General features: G+C 37.1%; 1 protein-coding gene across 1 annotated transcript in view; it reads right to left on the bottom strand.

Annotated features, from left to right (window-relative positions):
* Nucleotides 1-18,612, bottom strand: part of RSRC1 (arginine and serine rich coiled-coil 1) — a 449,666-nt gene that overhangs the window by 417,586 nt on the left and 13,468 nt on the right. The window contains exons 4-5 of the mRNA XM_047752433.1: nucleotides 9,773-9,968; nucleotides 9,156-9,281 (exon numbers count right to left, since the gene is read on the bottom strand). Of these exons, the coding sequence (XP_047608389.1) occupies nucleotides 9,156-9,281; nucleotides 9,773-9,968 (322 nt within the window). The remainder of the gene's footprint in view (nucleotides 1-9,155; nucleotides 9,282-9,772; nucleotides 9,969-18,612) is intronic.

Raw genomic sequence — 18,612 nt, 5'->3', positions numbered from 1 at the left:
ATCATACACAAAAAACAACTCAAAATGGATTAAAAACTTAACATAAGACCTAAAACCACAAAACTAGAAGAAAACGTAGAGGAAAATCTCCTTGACGCCAATCTTGGCAATGATTTTTTTGGATTTGACACCAAAAGCAGAGGCAACAAAAACAAAATTCAACAAATAGGACTACATTAAGTGAAAAGGCTTCTGCACAACAAAGGAAAACATCAATAAAATGAAAAGGGAGGAAACATTTGCAAATCCCACATCTAATTAAAAGTTAATATCCAAAATACAGATAACTCTTGAAGAACACGGGGGTTGGAGTGTCAACTCCCCCCATCCCCAACCACTGAAAACTTTCAGTCCTCCACATCCCCAAATCCCCATCCATGGATTCAACCAAATAACCCAACTCAGATACTATAGTACTGTAGTATGTATATATTGGGGGAAAAAACCCACCTATAAGTAGGCCCTTGCGGTTCAAACCTATGTCATTCAAAGGCCAACTGTATATAAGAAACTCACAGAAATCATTAGGAAAAAAATAATCCAATAAAAAAAGGACAAAGGATCAGGACAGATATTTTTCCAAAGCATATAATGCAATCCCTATCAATATACCCATGATATTTTTCAAAGAACTAGAACAAACAATTCTTTTTTTATACATTTGAGTTACTTTCATTTCTTCTGCTACCATTAGTTTTTTATTTTTTTCATTTTTTAAAGTTTTATTGAAGTATAGTTGATTTACAATGTTGTGGTAATTCCTGCTGCACAACAAAATGATTCAAGTATACATGTATGCACTACCATTATCTTTCAGATTCTTTTCCCATACAAATTATCACAGAATATGGAGGAGAGTTCCATGTGCTATACAGCAGATCCTTGTTGGCCGATCGTTCCATATTCCTCTGTGTGCATATGCCAATTCCAAACCCCCAGTCCATCCCGGAATCCCAAACAAATAATTCTAAAATTTGTATGGAAATACAACAGACTCCAGATAGCCAAAACAATTCTGAAAAAGAAGAACAGGAGGTCCCGTCATGGCGCAGAAGAAATGAATCTGACTAGGAACCATGAGGTTGCGGGTTTGATCATTGGCCTCACTCAGTGGGTTAAGGATCCAGCGTTGCTGTGAGCTATGGTGTAGGTCACAGACACAGCTCAGATCTGGCATTGGCTGTGGCTCTGGCATAGGCTGGCAGCAACAGCTCCAATTAGACCCCTAACCTGGGAACCTCCATATGCTGTGGGTGTGACCCTAAAAAGAACAAAGACAAAAAAAAAAAGAAGAAGAAGAAGAACAAAGCCAGAGGTATTTTGCTCCCTGATTTCAAACTATGCTACAAAGTTACAGTAGTCAAAACACTGTGGTACTGGCACAAAAACAGACAAATATATCAATGGAACCAAACAGAGAGCCCAGAAATATACCCATACTTAAATGGGCAATTAATCTAAAACAAACAAGGTAAGATATAAAATAGGGAAAAGACAACCTCTTCAACAAATGTTGCTAGGAAAATTGGACAACTACATGCAAAAGAATCAAACTGGTGGCCTTCCCTCAAGGCTCAGTAGATGAAGGATCCAGTGTTGTCACTGCTATGGCTCTCATTACAGCTGTGGCTCGTTTGACTGCTTGCCTGGAAACTTCTGCATGCCATGGGTGCAGCTCCCTCCCTCAATTTTATTTTTAGTTTTATCTTTTTTCTTTTTAGGACCACACTTGCAGCATATGGAAGTTCCCAGGCTAGGGGTTAAATGGGAGCTGCAGCTACCAGCCTACATACACCACAACTTGTGGCAGCACCAGATCCTTAACCCACTGAGCAAGGCCAGGGATTGAACCCACATCCTCATGGATGCTAGTTTGATTCTTAACCCGCTAGGCCACAACAAGAACTCCCCCCACCAAAAAAAAAAAAAATTCTTAAAGAATTAAACTGGAATACTTTATGCAAAAATACACTCAAAATGGATTAAATACTTAAATGTAAGATTTGAAATCACAAAACATTTAGAAGAAAAAGGCAGTATGCTCTTTGCTATTGGTCTTAGCAGCACTTGGAGAGACATGTCTCCTTAGGCAAGGGAATCAAAAGCAAAAACAAAAAAAATGAGACTACATCAAACTAAAAGCCTCTGCAAAGTAAATGAAACTATCAACAAAACAGAAAGGCAGCCTACTGAATGACAGAAGATATATGCAAATGATATATCTGATAATGGGTTACTATCCAAAATATACAATGAACTCATATAACTCACCATCAAAATACAAACAACTGGATTACAAAATGGGCAGAGGACCTAAATAGACATTTTTCCAAAGAAGACATACAAATGACCAACAGATACATGAAAAGATGTTCCACATCACTAATCATCAGGAAAAGGCAAATCAAAACCACAATGAGGAATTCTCACTGTGGCACAGTGAGTTAAGAATTTGACTGCAGTGGATTGGGTGACTATGGAGGCACAAATTTGATCTCTGGCCTGGTGCACTGAGTTCAAGGATCCGGCATTGCCACAGCCGGACTGAGGCTCAGATTTCAATCCCTGGCCCAGGAATCACCATAAGCTAGAAGCACAGACATAAAATTTTTAAAAAAGAAAAAAAAAAAAAAAGCACAATGATTTATCACTTCACACCTCACAGCTCCGAATGGTTACGATCAAAAAGACAATAGGAGTTCCTGTTATGCCTCAGCACGTTAAGGACCCAACGTTGCCTTCATGAAGATTCAGGTTCGATCTCTGGCCTCACTCAGTGGGTTAAGGATCCAGCATTGAAGCAAGCTATGCATAGGCTGCAGATGCAGTTTGGATCTAGTGTTGCTATGGCACAGGCTGCAGCTGCAGCTCCAATTCGACTGCTGGGCTGGGAACTTCCATTTGCCACAGGTGCAACTGTAAAAAGAAAAAAAAAGACAATAAATAGTAAGTGTTGGTGAGGATGTGGAGAAAAGGGAGCCCTTGCACACTATTGGTGGGTATATAAAACTAATACAGGTACTATGGAAAACTAGTACAGGTACTATGGGGTTCCTCCAAAAATTTAAAAATAGAACTACCATACAATCCAGCAGTTCCATTTGGAGGTGTTTTTATAAGAAAACAAAAACACTAATTTGAAAAAATAAATGCACCCATGTTCACGGCAACATTATTTACAATAGCCAAGATACGGAAACAACCTAAGAGTTCATGTATAGATGAATAAATAAAGGAAATTAAATACATATATACAACAAACTATTCCTCTGTCATTTAAAAAAAAGCGAAATTTTGCCACTAAGTAAAAACCTGGATAAACCTAAAAGGTATTATGCTAAGTGAAATAAGTCAGAAAAAAAAAAGATACATATGATTTCACTATATGTAGAATCTAAAAAACAAAACAAATGAACCGACATAACAAAACAGAAACAGATTCACAAACAACCAACCCTCTGATGGTTGCTAAAGGGGAGGGAGATAGGGGAGAAGAGAGAAGAGGATGACTGAAATAGGTAAAGGAGATTAAGAGTAGTAAGTAAGGGAATGTAACACAACATAGGAAATATAGTCAGTGATATTGTCATAACTTTGTATGACAATCATTTTGTATAAAAAGTATGAGAAAAAAATCACTATGTTTTACAACTGAAACAAATATAATATTGCAAGCCAACTACATTGCAAGTCAACTATACCCCAATTAAAAAAAAAAAAAACTAACCATAATTAGTAAAAAAAATTAATTTCAATTAAAAAATTTTTTAAAAATTAAAAAATAAATTAAAAGACACATTCTATTGGTGCAGCTGTGAGAAAAAAGAATTCTTTTACATTACTGATAATAATTTGGTGATTTCTAACAAAATTCCAAACTTATTTACCTTTTGATCCAACAATCCCACTTTTAGGCATTTTTCCTAAAGATACACCACCAACAATACAAAAATACTCATGCACCAGGTTATTCATGACAGCTTTTTAGTAACTGTAAAATATTGGCAATATCTTAAGGTCTATATCTAGGAAACTGGCTAGACAAATTATGATACATCCACACAATGAAGTACAATAAGCAGCTATAAAAAATGAGTAAGATTACTATTAATTGATACAGTGATTATTAGGACATATTAGTAAACAGAAAAAGCAAAGTGCAAAAGATTATCTACAGAATGCCATTGATACAACCAGCAGTTTGTTTTAAAAGAAACAGAGGAGGAGTTCCCTGGTGGCACAGTGGGTTAATGACCTGGTGTTGTCACTCCTATGTCTCTGGTTACAGCTGTGTCGTGGGTTCCATCCCTGGCCCAGGAACTTCCACATGCCGTTGGTGCAACAAAGAAAAGAAAAAGAAAAGGAAGAAAAGAAAACAGAAGAAAGCCAAAACACAAACTAATATGTGGTTAGTAACAGGACAGAAGGGAGAAAAGGGAGTGATAACTTGTCTGTCTATACCTTTTATAGTGCTGTCTTTGTAACCATATTAATATTTCACATACTAAAATAAAGGCAGGGGAATTAATATGTAAATACAATTTTAAAACTTAGGGGGATTAAAAAAAAAACTTAATGACCAGCAATCTCACTCCTGGGCCATATATCCAGACAAGGTTTTCATTGAAAAAAGATACATGCACCCCTATGTCCATTGCAGCACTATTCACAACACCCAAGACATGAAAACAACCTAAATGTCCGTCGACAGATGAATGGATTAAGAAGATGTGGTACAAATACACAATGGAATACTACTCAGCCATAAAAGAGACAATAAAATGCCATTTCCAGCAACATGGATAGAAACAGAAACTCTCATACTAGGTGAAGTAAGTCAAAAAGAGAAAGACAAATATCATATGGCATCACATATCTGGAATCTAATATATGGCACAAATGAACTTATTTACAGAAAAGAAACAAACTCATGGACATGGAGAACAGACTTGTGGTTGCCAAGAGGGAGGGGGAGGAAGTGGGAGGGACTGGGAGTTTGGGGTTAGTAGATGCAAACTATTGCATCTGGAATGGATAAGCAATGAGATTCTGCTATATAGCACAGGAACTATATCAGATCACTTGTGATAGAACATGATGGAGGATAATGTGAGAAAAAGAATGTATATGTATGTAAAACTGGGTCACTTTGCTGTACAGCAGAAATTGAAAGAATACTGTAAATCAACTACAACAAAAATTTTTTAAAAACTTAATGAAATATAAACAGAGACAAACCTAGCTCTTCAAAGAAACTAACCATAATAAAGTGGGGAGGAAAACCAAACACCCTAGAGTGAAGACAAAAATAATCATAAAAAATATCAAACTGAGTTTGTCTTTCACAGTGGTACATATCAGTAATTCTCTAACAACTTCTGTGTTTTCTAGAATTGAGGAAATAAATAAATACACTGTGAATAATAGTAGGTTTCTCACAGTTGGAAAAGAAAGTAATCTGATACATGTCACAACTTTGAGAACATAAAAATATATTAAAAAACATCATCATGTAATTATTCTATAACTTATCCATGAAAACTTGCAATAGACCTCATGCATTTGATTTCCCTCAGTCCTGCCATCCCCAAAACATGCTTCACCTTTCAATTATTTTTTAGACATGTAACAACAAGGTTTTCTGAAAGTATATGACTTTCCATGACTGAATTCATTCTTTTCTATGAAAAAGAACAGATCAGGAGTTTCCACTGTGGCACAACGAGATTGGTGGCACCTCTGCAGCGCCAGGATACAGGTTTGATCCCCAGCCAGGCACAATGGATTAAAGGATCTGGTATTGTCACAGTAGTGGCATAGGTCGAAACTGCAGCTCAGATCTGATCCCTGGCCTGGGAACTCCAAATGCTGTGTGACAGTCAACAAAGAAAAAGAAAAAAAAAAAAAGAACAGATCATTAACAACAAACCTTTAGATTTAGAATCGCACAGTACTTTTTTCTTTGAAAAACTCACTACAGTTAACCCTGGAACAACATAGGTTTGAAACGTGAGGGTCCACTTATAAAGCGGATTTTTTTCCAATAAATATTACAGTTCTACATGATCCACAGATGACTGAATACATAGATGCTGGACCATGAATACGGAAGGCCAACTATAGGACTTGAGCATCCTCAGATTCTGGTTATCTATAGCAGGTCCTGGAATCAATCCCCTGTGGATACTGAGGAATGAATGTACTTATATCTTCTCTATTTAAGTAAAGCCTTAAAAAACTGAACTGTTCAAGGAATGAGTTGTTCAATTTTCTTGTTACAAGATTAACCTAGAAACTCAATTTAAACATTGTAAGGAATAAATTCCTAAAATACATTTTCCAAAATAATACCATGTATAGAACATGGATAAAGTGTTTTCTTAAAATTTAGGACTTATCAGTGTCTCTAGATTATTTACTTATTGAAGTTAAACACAGAAGTGTCGATGCAATGGCTGAGTAGTTGCCATTTTGATTGAACTCTGAACTTCTTTCCTCATTTGCAAAATGAAGGTATTACTCTGCGTGACAGCCTGACAGTTACAAAACTCAAAACATTTAGTAAAATGCATGTGCACTGGATAGTTTGCTGCTGGTGATACATCACTGCCATTGATTTTAAGGTCTTCCTAGCAACTCAAGAGAGAAGAAATTAATGTTTCCATATTCCCCTTTGGAGGCAGATATAGGCAGGGGATACTTGGGTAAAGAAGCAGCTTCTAGGTAAGTAGTTTCTTGAGAACCAACCACTTTGGTGCTACAGAGAGTTCTTAATACTTCCAGTGGCTTCTGAGAAAACAACTAGTTTCCATGCTTCAGGCTAAAATAATCAGTAATACCTTGCCTAATTCCCTGAGCCCTTCCAAAGGTTATACGAATCTTTAACTGCCCATGTTAAAACCCTGATGCTTGGAACTAAGTGGCTTGTATTTTCCTAATCAAACTGTGACTGACTAATAAAATGTATGTGAAAGTACTCTACAAAATAAAACAAAACAAATGAAAACATGGGTAATTATTTCTTCTCTGGCAGGAAATTTTTTTTTTTTTTTTTGCTTTTTTGCTTTTTAGGGCCGCACCCATGGCATATGGAGGTTCCCAGGCTAAGGGTCTGATAGGAGCTACAGCTAAAAGCCACAGCAACAGCCACAGCCACATCAGATCTGAGCTGTGTCTGCGACCTACACCACAGCTCATGGCAACACCAGATCCTTAACCCACTGATCAACGCCAGGGGCTGAACCTGCAACTGATAGGAAATTTCAATTGAATTTGTTTTCTGGTAATTGGTATCTTTTTAGACAAATCAATACATTATTTGCTTCTATGATTCAACAAAATAATAAAACTTCTCCTTGCTAAAAAAATAAGTTCACCAGCTAATTTCATTTTCCCAATTAATCATTCAATCAAGGCATGTTTACCAAGCAAGTGATTCCCCTGTAAGAGTTTATAATACATGAGAATAACAAGAACATAATATTCATAATACAACTGCTACAAATCAGGAACCAACTGTGATGGTAGGTCAAAGAAAGAATGGACTAAATTTGACTTGGGGGAGATCCCGTTGTGGCGCAGCAGAAATCAATCTGACTAATAACCATGAGGATGCAGCTTCGATCCCTGACCTTGCTCAGTGGGTTAAGGAGCATTGCCATGAGCTGTGATGTAAGTTACAGACACGGCTCAGATCTGGCATTACTATGGCTGTGGTGTAGGCCAGTGGCTCTAGCTCTGATTCGATCCCTAGCCTGGGAACCTGCATATGCCTCAGGGTATGGCCCAAATAAATAAATAAATAAATTTGACTTGGGAGTGAAAAGGTACAAATCAAAAAAGGACTTAAGGAAGAAGAAAATTAGAGGTTAAGTAGAATGGAACATTAAAAGATAGGAAAACTTATCAAAGTAGAGATAATATAAGAAACTGAAAGAAAGAGCATGCTCAAAGATATGTATGGAGAACAAAGGCATATAACACAGATTGGCTTGCTTATATGTTGAGTATGTACAAAGGAGAAGAGGCTGAGGCCAAATAACACAAGGCCAGAAAAGCTAAACATCTGGACTTTACTGCTATTATCCAACTTTAGATTCAGAGAGATTTATAGAATTTTATGCCTAGACAATAAAATCAAGCTGCTAATATATCCCCACAACTAGAGCCTAATAGTATGAAAAACTAAGCAGAGAAAAGAAACCAATCTTCCTAAAATGCTGTTTTTATCCTAATATTCTTCTGCTCCAAAACTTTCAATAACTTCTGAATATCTACTTTCATCAAGTCTCTCCATACCATGGTCCCCATCCTATTTAACAGTATTTTCTAGCATTACCCATAATTCACAGCTCTCTCAAAAGAGGCTATGCTCTATATTACTGGTTCTTGAGCACAGCCAGAAAATGCAGGTGGAGTGACACCAGGTGTTAGTATGCTTGAGCTGCAGACTAATACCACAAATTGAGCAGCTTAAACAACAGAAATATATGCCTCACAGAGGCTGTAAGGCCAAGATCAATATGCTAGCTGATCTGGTTCCAAATAAGAGCTCTTTTCCTGGTTTGTAGATGGCCATCTTTTAACTGTGTCCTCACATGGCCCTTCCTCTGAGTGCATGCTCAAAGACAGAAAGATGTGTCTCTCCTTCTTCTTATAAGGCCAGCAGCCCCACTGGATTAGAGCCCCACCCTTATGACCTCATTTAACTTTACTACCTCCAAAAAGACCCTATCTCCAAACACAGTTGCATTTGGAGTTGGGAATTTTAACATATGAATTTAGAGGCTAGACCTTAAGAAACTTTACAGCTTCTGTTCTTATCTGCCTGAAATACTTCCTCTATCATGTGAAAAAGTCCAGCCAGTTCTCATGGAGGATGAGAAGCCACAAAGAAACTAAAGCACCTCCAGTCAACAGTCAATAACTAGCACCAAACACCAGATACATGAATGAGGCCACATGGATCATCCAATTTCAGTCAAGCCATCAGGTAACGACAACCACATAAGTAACCATGGATAAGACTAGCAGAAGAACTGCTAGCTGAGCTCAGTCAATATTGTTAAAATTGTGAAAAAAATAAATGACTGCTGCTTTAAGTCACTAAATTTGGGGAGTTTGTTACAAAGCAATAAATATCTGATATGGCATACCTTCTTGTTCTGCTTTTTGACCTAGACCTCTGAACTCTATAGGATTTCCCTCGACCCCTTGAACGACTTCGACTTCGTTTTCTTCTAGATCCATAAGAAGAACTACTGCTTGATCGATGCCTGCGTCTGAAAAAAAATACAACCAAGTATTATAGCTATAAAAAAAACTGATATGGGAATTAAGGAGAAATCATCTAGATTCTAAATAATCATCTTATTTTTACTATATCTCACTCCTTCTTAGAAGCAAATATAAATAAAATGTTATTCCTCTTGAATAGTCAGATGACTGACTCATAATTTAGATATTGGATCAGCTACTAAGTAAGCAGTAGGGGTCTTAAGCAATGTACAATCCCTCCAAATATTATCAGATAATATGGTATGAGAACTATACCAGTTTATATCTACTTGTCTACAAAGAATAGACAAAGCATGAGGACTCATGGGCTGGGCCTGGGGAAAAAAACAAAGAACTTCAGGTTGTGACTCAACACTCATAAATATATAACTACTAAAAGGAAAATGCTTTACCCCACAAAAGTAAAAATATAAAAACATACAAACTCTAAAGAATGTTACTTTTATTACTGGGTTAGTAAAATTATGAAAATCACCTTCTATCATAAGAATGTGAGCGAGGCTGAAGGTCTCTGGACCAAGATCTTGACTTTGACCTTGATTTCCTTCCACCTTTCTTTCGGCTGTATGTTCTACTATCTGAAGAACTACTTGAAGAAGATCGTCTACGGTGCTTCTTTTTTCTCTTGCTTCTGCTTTCTTCTTCAGTATCTGATGACCGGCGTCCCATTTCTATAGGTTTAAATTCAAAAAAATTATTTCTAAAATAATGGCACAATGGATGAAATTTTACAGAGTAATTTTTTTAACTCTGTAACAATTTAAAAAGTCTCATTTGAAGTAAAATTTAAATGTACCATCTTCTTTTGGGGGGGGGTGCACCCATGGCATGTAAAAGTTCCCAGCCTGGGTTTGAACCTGCAGTGACCTGAGCCGCAGGAGTGAAAACACCAGGTCCTTAATCAACTGCGCCACAAGAGAACTCCTATACCCATCTTCTTGACAAGACATGAGAAACAACTCTAGTACAGTCTTCTAGCATTATTGATGGTTTTTACAATTTAGAAACAATATCAACTTGACCTAAATTTTTTCAAGTGTCCCTCAAAACAGTCATTCCTGAGAATAGTTCATTATAACCATTTCCTTATAATTTGAGTTGCATTTATCATTAGTTACATGATATTTGGTTTAAGGATCAACTACCAAATCCTATATTCTCATATTCCCCAAAGATAGAAGATATTTTACTATATTTTTGTCCATTTGCAACAATTTTTATTTTTTCCATTATAGCTGGTTTACAGTGTTCTGTCAATTTTATACTGTACAGCAAAGTGACCCAGTTATAGATATATGTATACATTTTTTTTCTCACATTATCAGGCTCAATCATAAGTGACAGAGTTGCCAGTGCTATACAGCAGGATCTCATTGCTTATCCATTCCAAATGGAATAGTTTGCATCTATGAACCCCAAATTCCCACTCCATCCCACTCTGTCACCCTTCCCCTTGGCAACTACAAGTCTGTTCTCCATGTCCAGGATTTTCTTTTCTGTGGAAAGGTTCATCTGTGCCATATACTAGACTTCAGATGTAAGTGATAGCATATGGTATTTGTGTTTCTCTTTCTGACTTACTTCACTTAGTATGAGTGTCTCTACTTCCATCCATGTTACTGCAAATGGCATTATTTTGTTCTTTTTTATGGCTGAGTAGTATTCCATTGTGTATATATACCATATCTTCTAAATCCAATCATCTGTCAACGGACATTTAGGTTGTTTCCATGTCTTGGCTACTGTGAATAGTGCTGCAATGAACATGTGCATATGTCTTTTTCAAGGAAAGTTTTGTCCAGATATATGCCCAAGAGTGGGATTGCTGGGTCATATGGTAGATCTATGTTTAGTTTTCTAAGGTACCTCCATACTGGTTTCCATAATGGTTGTACCAATTCATACTCCCACCAACAGGAATTCCCTTTACATTCCCTTTTCTGCACACCCCCTCCAGCATTTATTTGTGGACTTATTAATGATGGCCATTCTGACTGGTGTGATGTGGTACCTCATGGCAATTTTGATTTGCATTTCTCTAATAATCAGTGATGTTGAGCATTTTTTCATGTGCTTGTTGGCCATCTGTATATCTTCTTTGGAGAAATGTCTGTTCAGGTCTTTTGCCCATTTTTCAATTGGGTTGTTGGCTTTTTTTGCTGTTGAATTGTGTGAGTTGTTTGTATATTTTAGAGATTAAGCCTTTGTCTATTGTATCATTTAAAACTATTTTCTCCCATTCTTTAAGTTGTCTTTTTGGTTTTTATTATGGTTTCCTTTGCTATGCAAAAGCTCGTCAGTTTGATTAGGTAGCATTGGTTTATTTTTGTTTTTCTTTCTTTTTTTTTTTGGTCTTTTTGCCATTTCTTGGGCCACTTCCACGGCATATGGAGGTTCCCAGGCTAGGGGTTGAATCAGAGCTACAGCTGCTGGCCTACGCCAGAGCCACAGCAACACAGGATTCGAGCCGAGTCTGCAACCTACACCACAGCTCATGGCAACACCGGATCCTTAACCCACTGAGCAAGGCCAGGGATCAAACCCACAACCTCATGGTTCTTAGTCGGATTTGTTAACCACTGAGCCACAACGGGAACTCCCTATTTTTGTTTTTATTTCTGTTGCTTTGGGAGATTGACCTGAGAAAACATATTTTAAGGTTGATATCAGAGAATGTTTTGCCTATGTTCTCTTCTAGGAGTTTAATGGCATCTTGTCTCACATTTAAGTCTTTAGGCCATTTTGAGTTTATTTTAGTGCATGGTGTGAGGGTAGTTTTACTATTTTTTAGAGTTACATTTTTCTAACTGAAAATTCTAAAATTCAAGCAGGATCAAGAGGGCAGAGAAGTAAGTTGTGGCACTCACCCTCTCCCACAAACACACACACACAAAAAAAATCTACATGTAGAATGATGCACACAGAACATCTAGTGAACAATGGCAGAAGACATTAAACCTCCAAAAGGGCAAGAAACCCTCCATATAACTCGGTTGGTGGGGCTACAGGCAGGCAGCAAGGCGCCTCTTGCATGGGCTACAGGTGGTGGTGTCTCCTGCACGGGCTAAGCACAATGGGGCACCTCTTGTATGGTCTACAAGCTGCAGGGGCAAACCACCACAGTTATCTCTGACTCCAGAGGTGGTATGGCCTGCCACTACTAGGGGTCCATGAAAGGGGAACACCTTGGAATCCAGTCACCTCAGTGGTTGGCACAAAGGAGGGCACTACAACCGAGCACCACCCACTGTTGCTCTCAGTCCCCTGGGAATGAACCTGCCCTGAGGCTGCAACTGCCAAATGCTCCAGGTACTGCCTACATTGGCCTGAGGGTCACTGACACTGCTCTACAACTAGGAGAAGCCTGCAGCATCTTCCCACAGGGTCCTGGCCAGTCTCAAGGCCAGCAACCAGGCACTGGCTACTAGCCCTGCCATTGCCCCCATCTCCATAGAAGCACGTACAGGAGGATAACAGCCTGCACATACTGAAGAAAGAGACATTAAGCATCCATATCAAAAGCAGCCATCAAGCCAAAAATAAATAGTAAGCTCTCACAAAATACCCAGGGGTACTCTCACATATAAATAGCTACAGTAGTTGTTTTCCCTAAACACAAAGAATAAGAAAAACATAAGCAAAATGAAGAGGCTCAAGAACCATTCCCAGTTAAAAGAACAGAATTCCCCTGAAGGAGGAAAAAATGAAACAGACCTCTGCAGTCTAACAGACAGTGAGTTTAAAAAGGAGATACTGAAAATACGGAAGGAATTAAGAGTGGATATGAACAGTAATGCAGATTACTTTAGAAAGGAACTAGAAAATATAAGGAGAAACCACAAAAACCAAGAAAAATTAGAAAATTGATTTACAAAGATCCAAGCTGAGTTAAAGGCACTAAAGAGCAGAATGCATAATGCTGAGGAGCAAATTAGTGACTTGGAAGATAGAATAATGGAAATCACCCAATCAGGACAGCAGACAGAAAACCAAATGAAAAAAACATGAAAGTAATATAAGAGATCTATGGGATAATATAAAGTGGGACAATCTACACATAATACAGATTCTGGAAAGAAAAGAAAAAGAAGGGGGATTGAAAATACATTGGCTAAAAACTTTCCAAATGTAAAGGAAACTGCTATCAAGATATAGGAAGCACATAGGGCCCCAAACAAGTTGAACCCAAATAGTCCTACACCAAAACATATTAAATGACAAAAGTTAAAGATAAGGAGAGGATTCTAAAGGCAGCAAGAGAAACACAAAGAGTTAAGGAAACCCCAATAAGGTGATCAGCTGATTTCACTACAGAAACACTATAGACCAGAAGAGAATGGCAAGATATATTTAAAGTTCTAAAAGGGAAAAATTTACAGCCAAGAATACTCTATCCAGAAGAATTATCATTTAAAATACACGGAGAAGTAAGACTTTCTCCAACAAACAAAAACTGAAAGAGTATAGCAATACTAAACCCATTCTAAAAGAAATACTGAAAGTGCTCCTCTAAATAAAAAAGAAATAAGAAAAAATAGGATGGAGAAAATCACAATTGGAAAGTAATCGCTCAAATAAAACAGTATAAAGATCTAAAAGCAAAGGAAAAAAAACCCTATTGTAAAAGCAACTATAAACACAGGCAACAGCAAAAGGGTAAACATGAGGATGTTAAAAAAGGACAGCAAAATCATAAAATGTGGGAAAAGAAAGTAAGAAAATCTACACTTCCTTTTTTTGAGAATGTTATTGAGCCTACACGACTATCAGGCTAAATAAAGAAGGTGATATAGCAAGGGGTTAACATATTTGAAAAATAGGGCAACCAAAGGAAATTAACAAAATAAACAAAATAATAAATGAAAAAGGAGAAATATCAATGGATACTATAGGAATAAAAAAAAAAGAGGGAGAGAGAGCATGCTATGAACACTTATATGCCAACAAATTTGACAACCTAGAAGAAATGGATGACTTTCTAGACTCATATAGCCCACCAAAACTTTATCAAGAACAAATAGGTCAACTGAACAGACTGATTACTAGAAATGAAACAAAACATGTAATAAACACTCCCTACAAACAAAAATCCAGGACCAGACGGCTTCACAGGCAAATTCTACCAAACATACAAGGAAGAACTTATACCCATCCTTCTTAAACTTTTCCAAAAGGTTTAAAACGGAGGAACACTCCCAAACACAGTCTATGACACCACCATCACCCTAATACCAAAACCAGACAAAGATACTACCAAAAAAGAAAATTATAGACCAATATCTTTGATGAATAAGATGCAAATTAAATTAAAGAGGATTCAAAGAAATAGAAAGATATTCCATGCTCCTGGGTTGGAAAAATTAATATGTTAAAAATGGCCATACTAACCAAAGCAATCTACACATTCAATGCAATCCCTATCAAATTACCCAGGACATTTTTCACAGAACTAGAACAAACAATCCAAAAATTTATATGGAACCATAAAAGACACAGAATTGCCAAAGCAATCCTGAGGAACAAAAACCAAGCAGGAAGCATAACTCTCCCAGACTTGAGGCAATATTACAAAGCTACAGTAATCAAGACAGTGTGGTACTAGTACCAAAACAGATATACAGACCAATGGAACAGAATAGAGAACCCAGAAATAAACCCAGACACCTACAGTCAATTAATCTTCTATGAAAGAGGCAAGAATATAAAATGGAAAAAAGACAGTCTCTTCAGCAAGTGGTGCTGGCAAAACCAGACAACTGCATGTAACTCAATGAAACTAGAACACACTTCCACATCATGCACAAAAATAAACTCAAAATGGCTGCAAGACTTAAACATAGGACAAGACACCAACAAACTCCTAGAAGAGAACATAGGCAAAACATTCTCTGACATCAACTATACAAATGTTTTCTTAGGTCAGTCTCTTGAAGCAATAGAAATAAAAACAAAAAATAAACCAATGGGATCTAATCACACTTACTTTTGCACAGCAAAGGAAACCATTAAAAAAAAAAAAAAGACAACCTACAGAATGGGAGAAATTAGTTGCAAACAATGTAATGAACAAGGACTTAAATCTCCAAAATACACAAACAACTCATACAACTCAATGGCAGAAAAAGAAACAACCCAATTGAAAAATGGGCAAAAGGAATTCCCACCATGGTGCAGTGGAAACGAATCTAAGAATCATGAGGTTGAAGGTTCGATCCCTGGCCTCGCTCAGTGGGTTAAGCATCTGGTATTGCTGTGGCTGTGGCATAGGCCGGTGGCTACAGCTTCAATTAGACCCCTAGCCTGGGAACCTCTATATGCTGCAGGTGGGGCCCTAAAAAAGACAAAAGACAAAAAAAAAAAAAAGAAAGAAAGAAAGAAAGAAAGAAAGAAAGAAAAAAGGGCAAAAGACCTGAAGAGACACCTCTCTGAAGCAGATATACAGATGGCCAGCAGGCACATGAAAAAGCTCAATGTCACTAATTATTAGAGAAATGCAAATCAAAGCTACAATGAGGTACCACTTCACACCATTCAGAATGGCCATCATTTGAAAGTCTTCAAATAACAAATTCTGGAAAAGGTGTGGAAAAAAAGGTACCCTCCTACACTGCTGGTGAGAATGTAAATTGGTACAACCACTATGGAAAATAGTATGGAGGTACCTCAGAAAACTAAATATAGAACTACCATATGATCCAGCAATCCCACTCCTAGGCATACAGCCGGACAAAACATTCATTTAAAAAGATACATGCACCCCTATGTTCACTGCAGCACTATTCACAATAGCCAAGACATGGAAACAACCCAAAAGTCCATTGACAGATGAATGGATTAAGGAGATGTGGTATATAGACACAATGGAATACTACTCAGCCATCAAAGAGAACAATATAATGCCATCTGCAGCAACATGGATGGAATGGAAACTCTCATACCAAGTGAAGTAAGTCAGAAAGAGAAAGACAGGAGTTCCCATCGTGGCACAGCAAAAATGAATTCAACTAGGAACCATGAGGTTGCAGGTTAGATCCCTGGCCTCGCTCATTGGGTTAAGGATCCGGCATTGCTGTGAACTGTGGTATAGGTTGCAGACAAGGCTTGGATCCTGCATTGCTGTGGCTGTGACATAGGTCAGCAATTGTAGCTCTGATTTGACCCCTATCCTGGGAACCTCCATATGCCACAGGTGCGGTCCTAAAAAGCAAAAAAAAAAAAAAAAAAAAAAGGAAAGAAAGAAAAAAGAAAAAGACAAATACCATATGATAACATTTATATCTGGAATCTAACATACAGCACAAATGAACCTATTTACAGAAAAGAAACAAACTCATGGACATGGAGAACAGACTTGTGGTTACCAAGAGGCAGGGGGAAGGAGTGGAAGGGACTGGGAGTTTGGGGTTAGTAGATGCAAACTATTGCATCTGGAGTGGATAAGCAATGAGATTCTGCTGTATAGCATGGGAACTATATCAGATCACTTGTGATGAAACATGATGGAGGATAATATGAGAAAAAGAATGTATAGATATATATCTGGGTCACTTTGCTGTATAGCAGAAATTGAGAGAACAATGTAAATCAACTATGATAAATAAGAAAGAAAAAAAAGAAAATTCTAAAATTCTAAATGGATAAGACCTCGCTAATCATCCACAAAGTACAAACTGAAACAATACATTATCATCACATCATTTGTGAAATCTGTGGGAGGAAATGTTAACTAAAGTACCAAGTTGATGAAGTACTATTAATTAAAGTACTAAAGATGAAGTCAAATCAATTTTTCACACTGCTAGTACCTATATAAAGTGGTAATATATCTTTCCCAAAAGCGATCAAGCAATTTAAATAAAGTCATAGAAACACTGATGCTTTTTTGACAAAGCAACCCTGTTTCTAGGAATACATCTGAAAAGTTTTTCTTGAAAGATATATTCATGAAGATATTCACTATAGCATAATTTAATACTATTACAATAATACAATTTAGAAAAATATATGTATACATGAACAAGAGCAAAAATGAAGACAATTGATATTTAAGTGATGAAAACTAGTTTAAGTGATTTAACTAGTTCTCTTTTTTAACTATGTTATATATGGCTATGGTTATATTTGTATATTTAATACACAAAGGAAAAAACAAACAGAAATAGAATATAAGGTTTTTATATTTAGAGATTAACTCAGCAGATAAGAAGTTTGTGTTACTTTAAGTTAGATTCTCATATGTGATCTTATTTTTTTACTAAAAGAGTTTCAGCTATCTTTCAATGTCACAAAAGCAAATTCTATCTTATGTAATGGTCAGGATAAATAGTGGATCAGATCACACTTTCCTTCAATATTGATTCAAAATGAGTTAAATATCATTATAAAGAACGCAATATGTTAAATTGCAGCTTTATTTTCAGAATTAGTTGTCATCCCTTCCCTGACTCTAAGCAATACTAGATGAAAATCACTGTTAGAACTCAATTCAAAACTTAAAGCTAATCACCTGGAGCTTGAATTAAATTTTAAATATAGTTCTGGGAGTTCCCGCTGTGGCTCAATGGCAAGGAACCCGACTAGTATCCATGAGGACACAGATTTGATCCCTAGCCTTGCTCAGTGGGTTGGGGATGCAGCATTGCCATGAGCTATGGTGTAGGTCACAGAGGAGGTTTAGATCTGGCATTGCTGTGGCTGCAGTGCAGGCTGGAACTTATAGGTCTGATTTGACCCTTAGCCTGGGAACTTCCATATGCTGCAGGTTCAGCTCTAATAAGATTAAATAAATAAATAAATAAAGTTCTGAACCCCAGGGTTGCTCACACTTCTAACACTTAACAGTTCAACAATACATTGGGAAAACTTGATTTTGAAACATTCAGTAAATCACTAGCATATCTAAACCAATTTCCTCATTGAAAATGAAACCTCAGAGTTCCCATCGTGGCACAGCGGAAACGAATCCGACTAGGAACCATGAGTTTGTGGGTTCCATCCATGGCCTTGCTCAGTGGGTTAAGGATCTGGCGTTGCCATGAGCTGTGGTGTAGGTCGAAGATGCAGCTCAGATCCCAAGTTGCTTTGGCTCTGGCATAGACTGGCAGCTGTAGCTCTGATTAGACCCCTAGCCTGGGAACCTCTATATACTGCAGGTGCAGCCCTAAAAAGTAAAAAAAAAAAAAGAAAGAAAGAAAATGAAAATGCACTGTATATAAGATCACCATGATCCTTTCCAGCTTCAAAATACTATGATTAGGAAATTCTACATATACATAAAATATACATGTATATATATATACTTAAATGTGAGTATAT

Source organism: Phacochoerus africanus, chromosome 1 (assembly GCF_016906955.1).
Source record: "Phacochoerus africanus isolate WHEZ1 chromosome 1, ROS_Pafr_v1, whole genome shotgun sequence".
Taxonomy (NCBI): Eukaryota; Metazoa; Chordata; class Mammalia; order Artiodactyla; family Suidae; genus Phacochoerus; species Phacochoerus africanus.
Note: the sequence above shows the minus strand (reverse complement) of the source record. Positions and strands in the feature narration are given on the sequence as shown.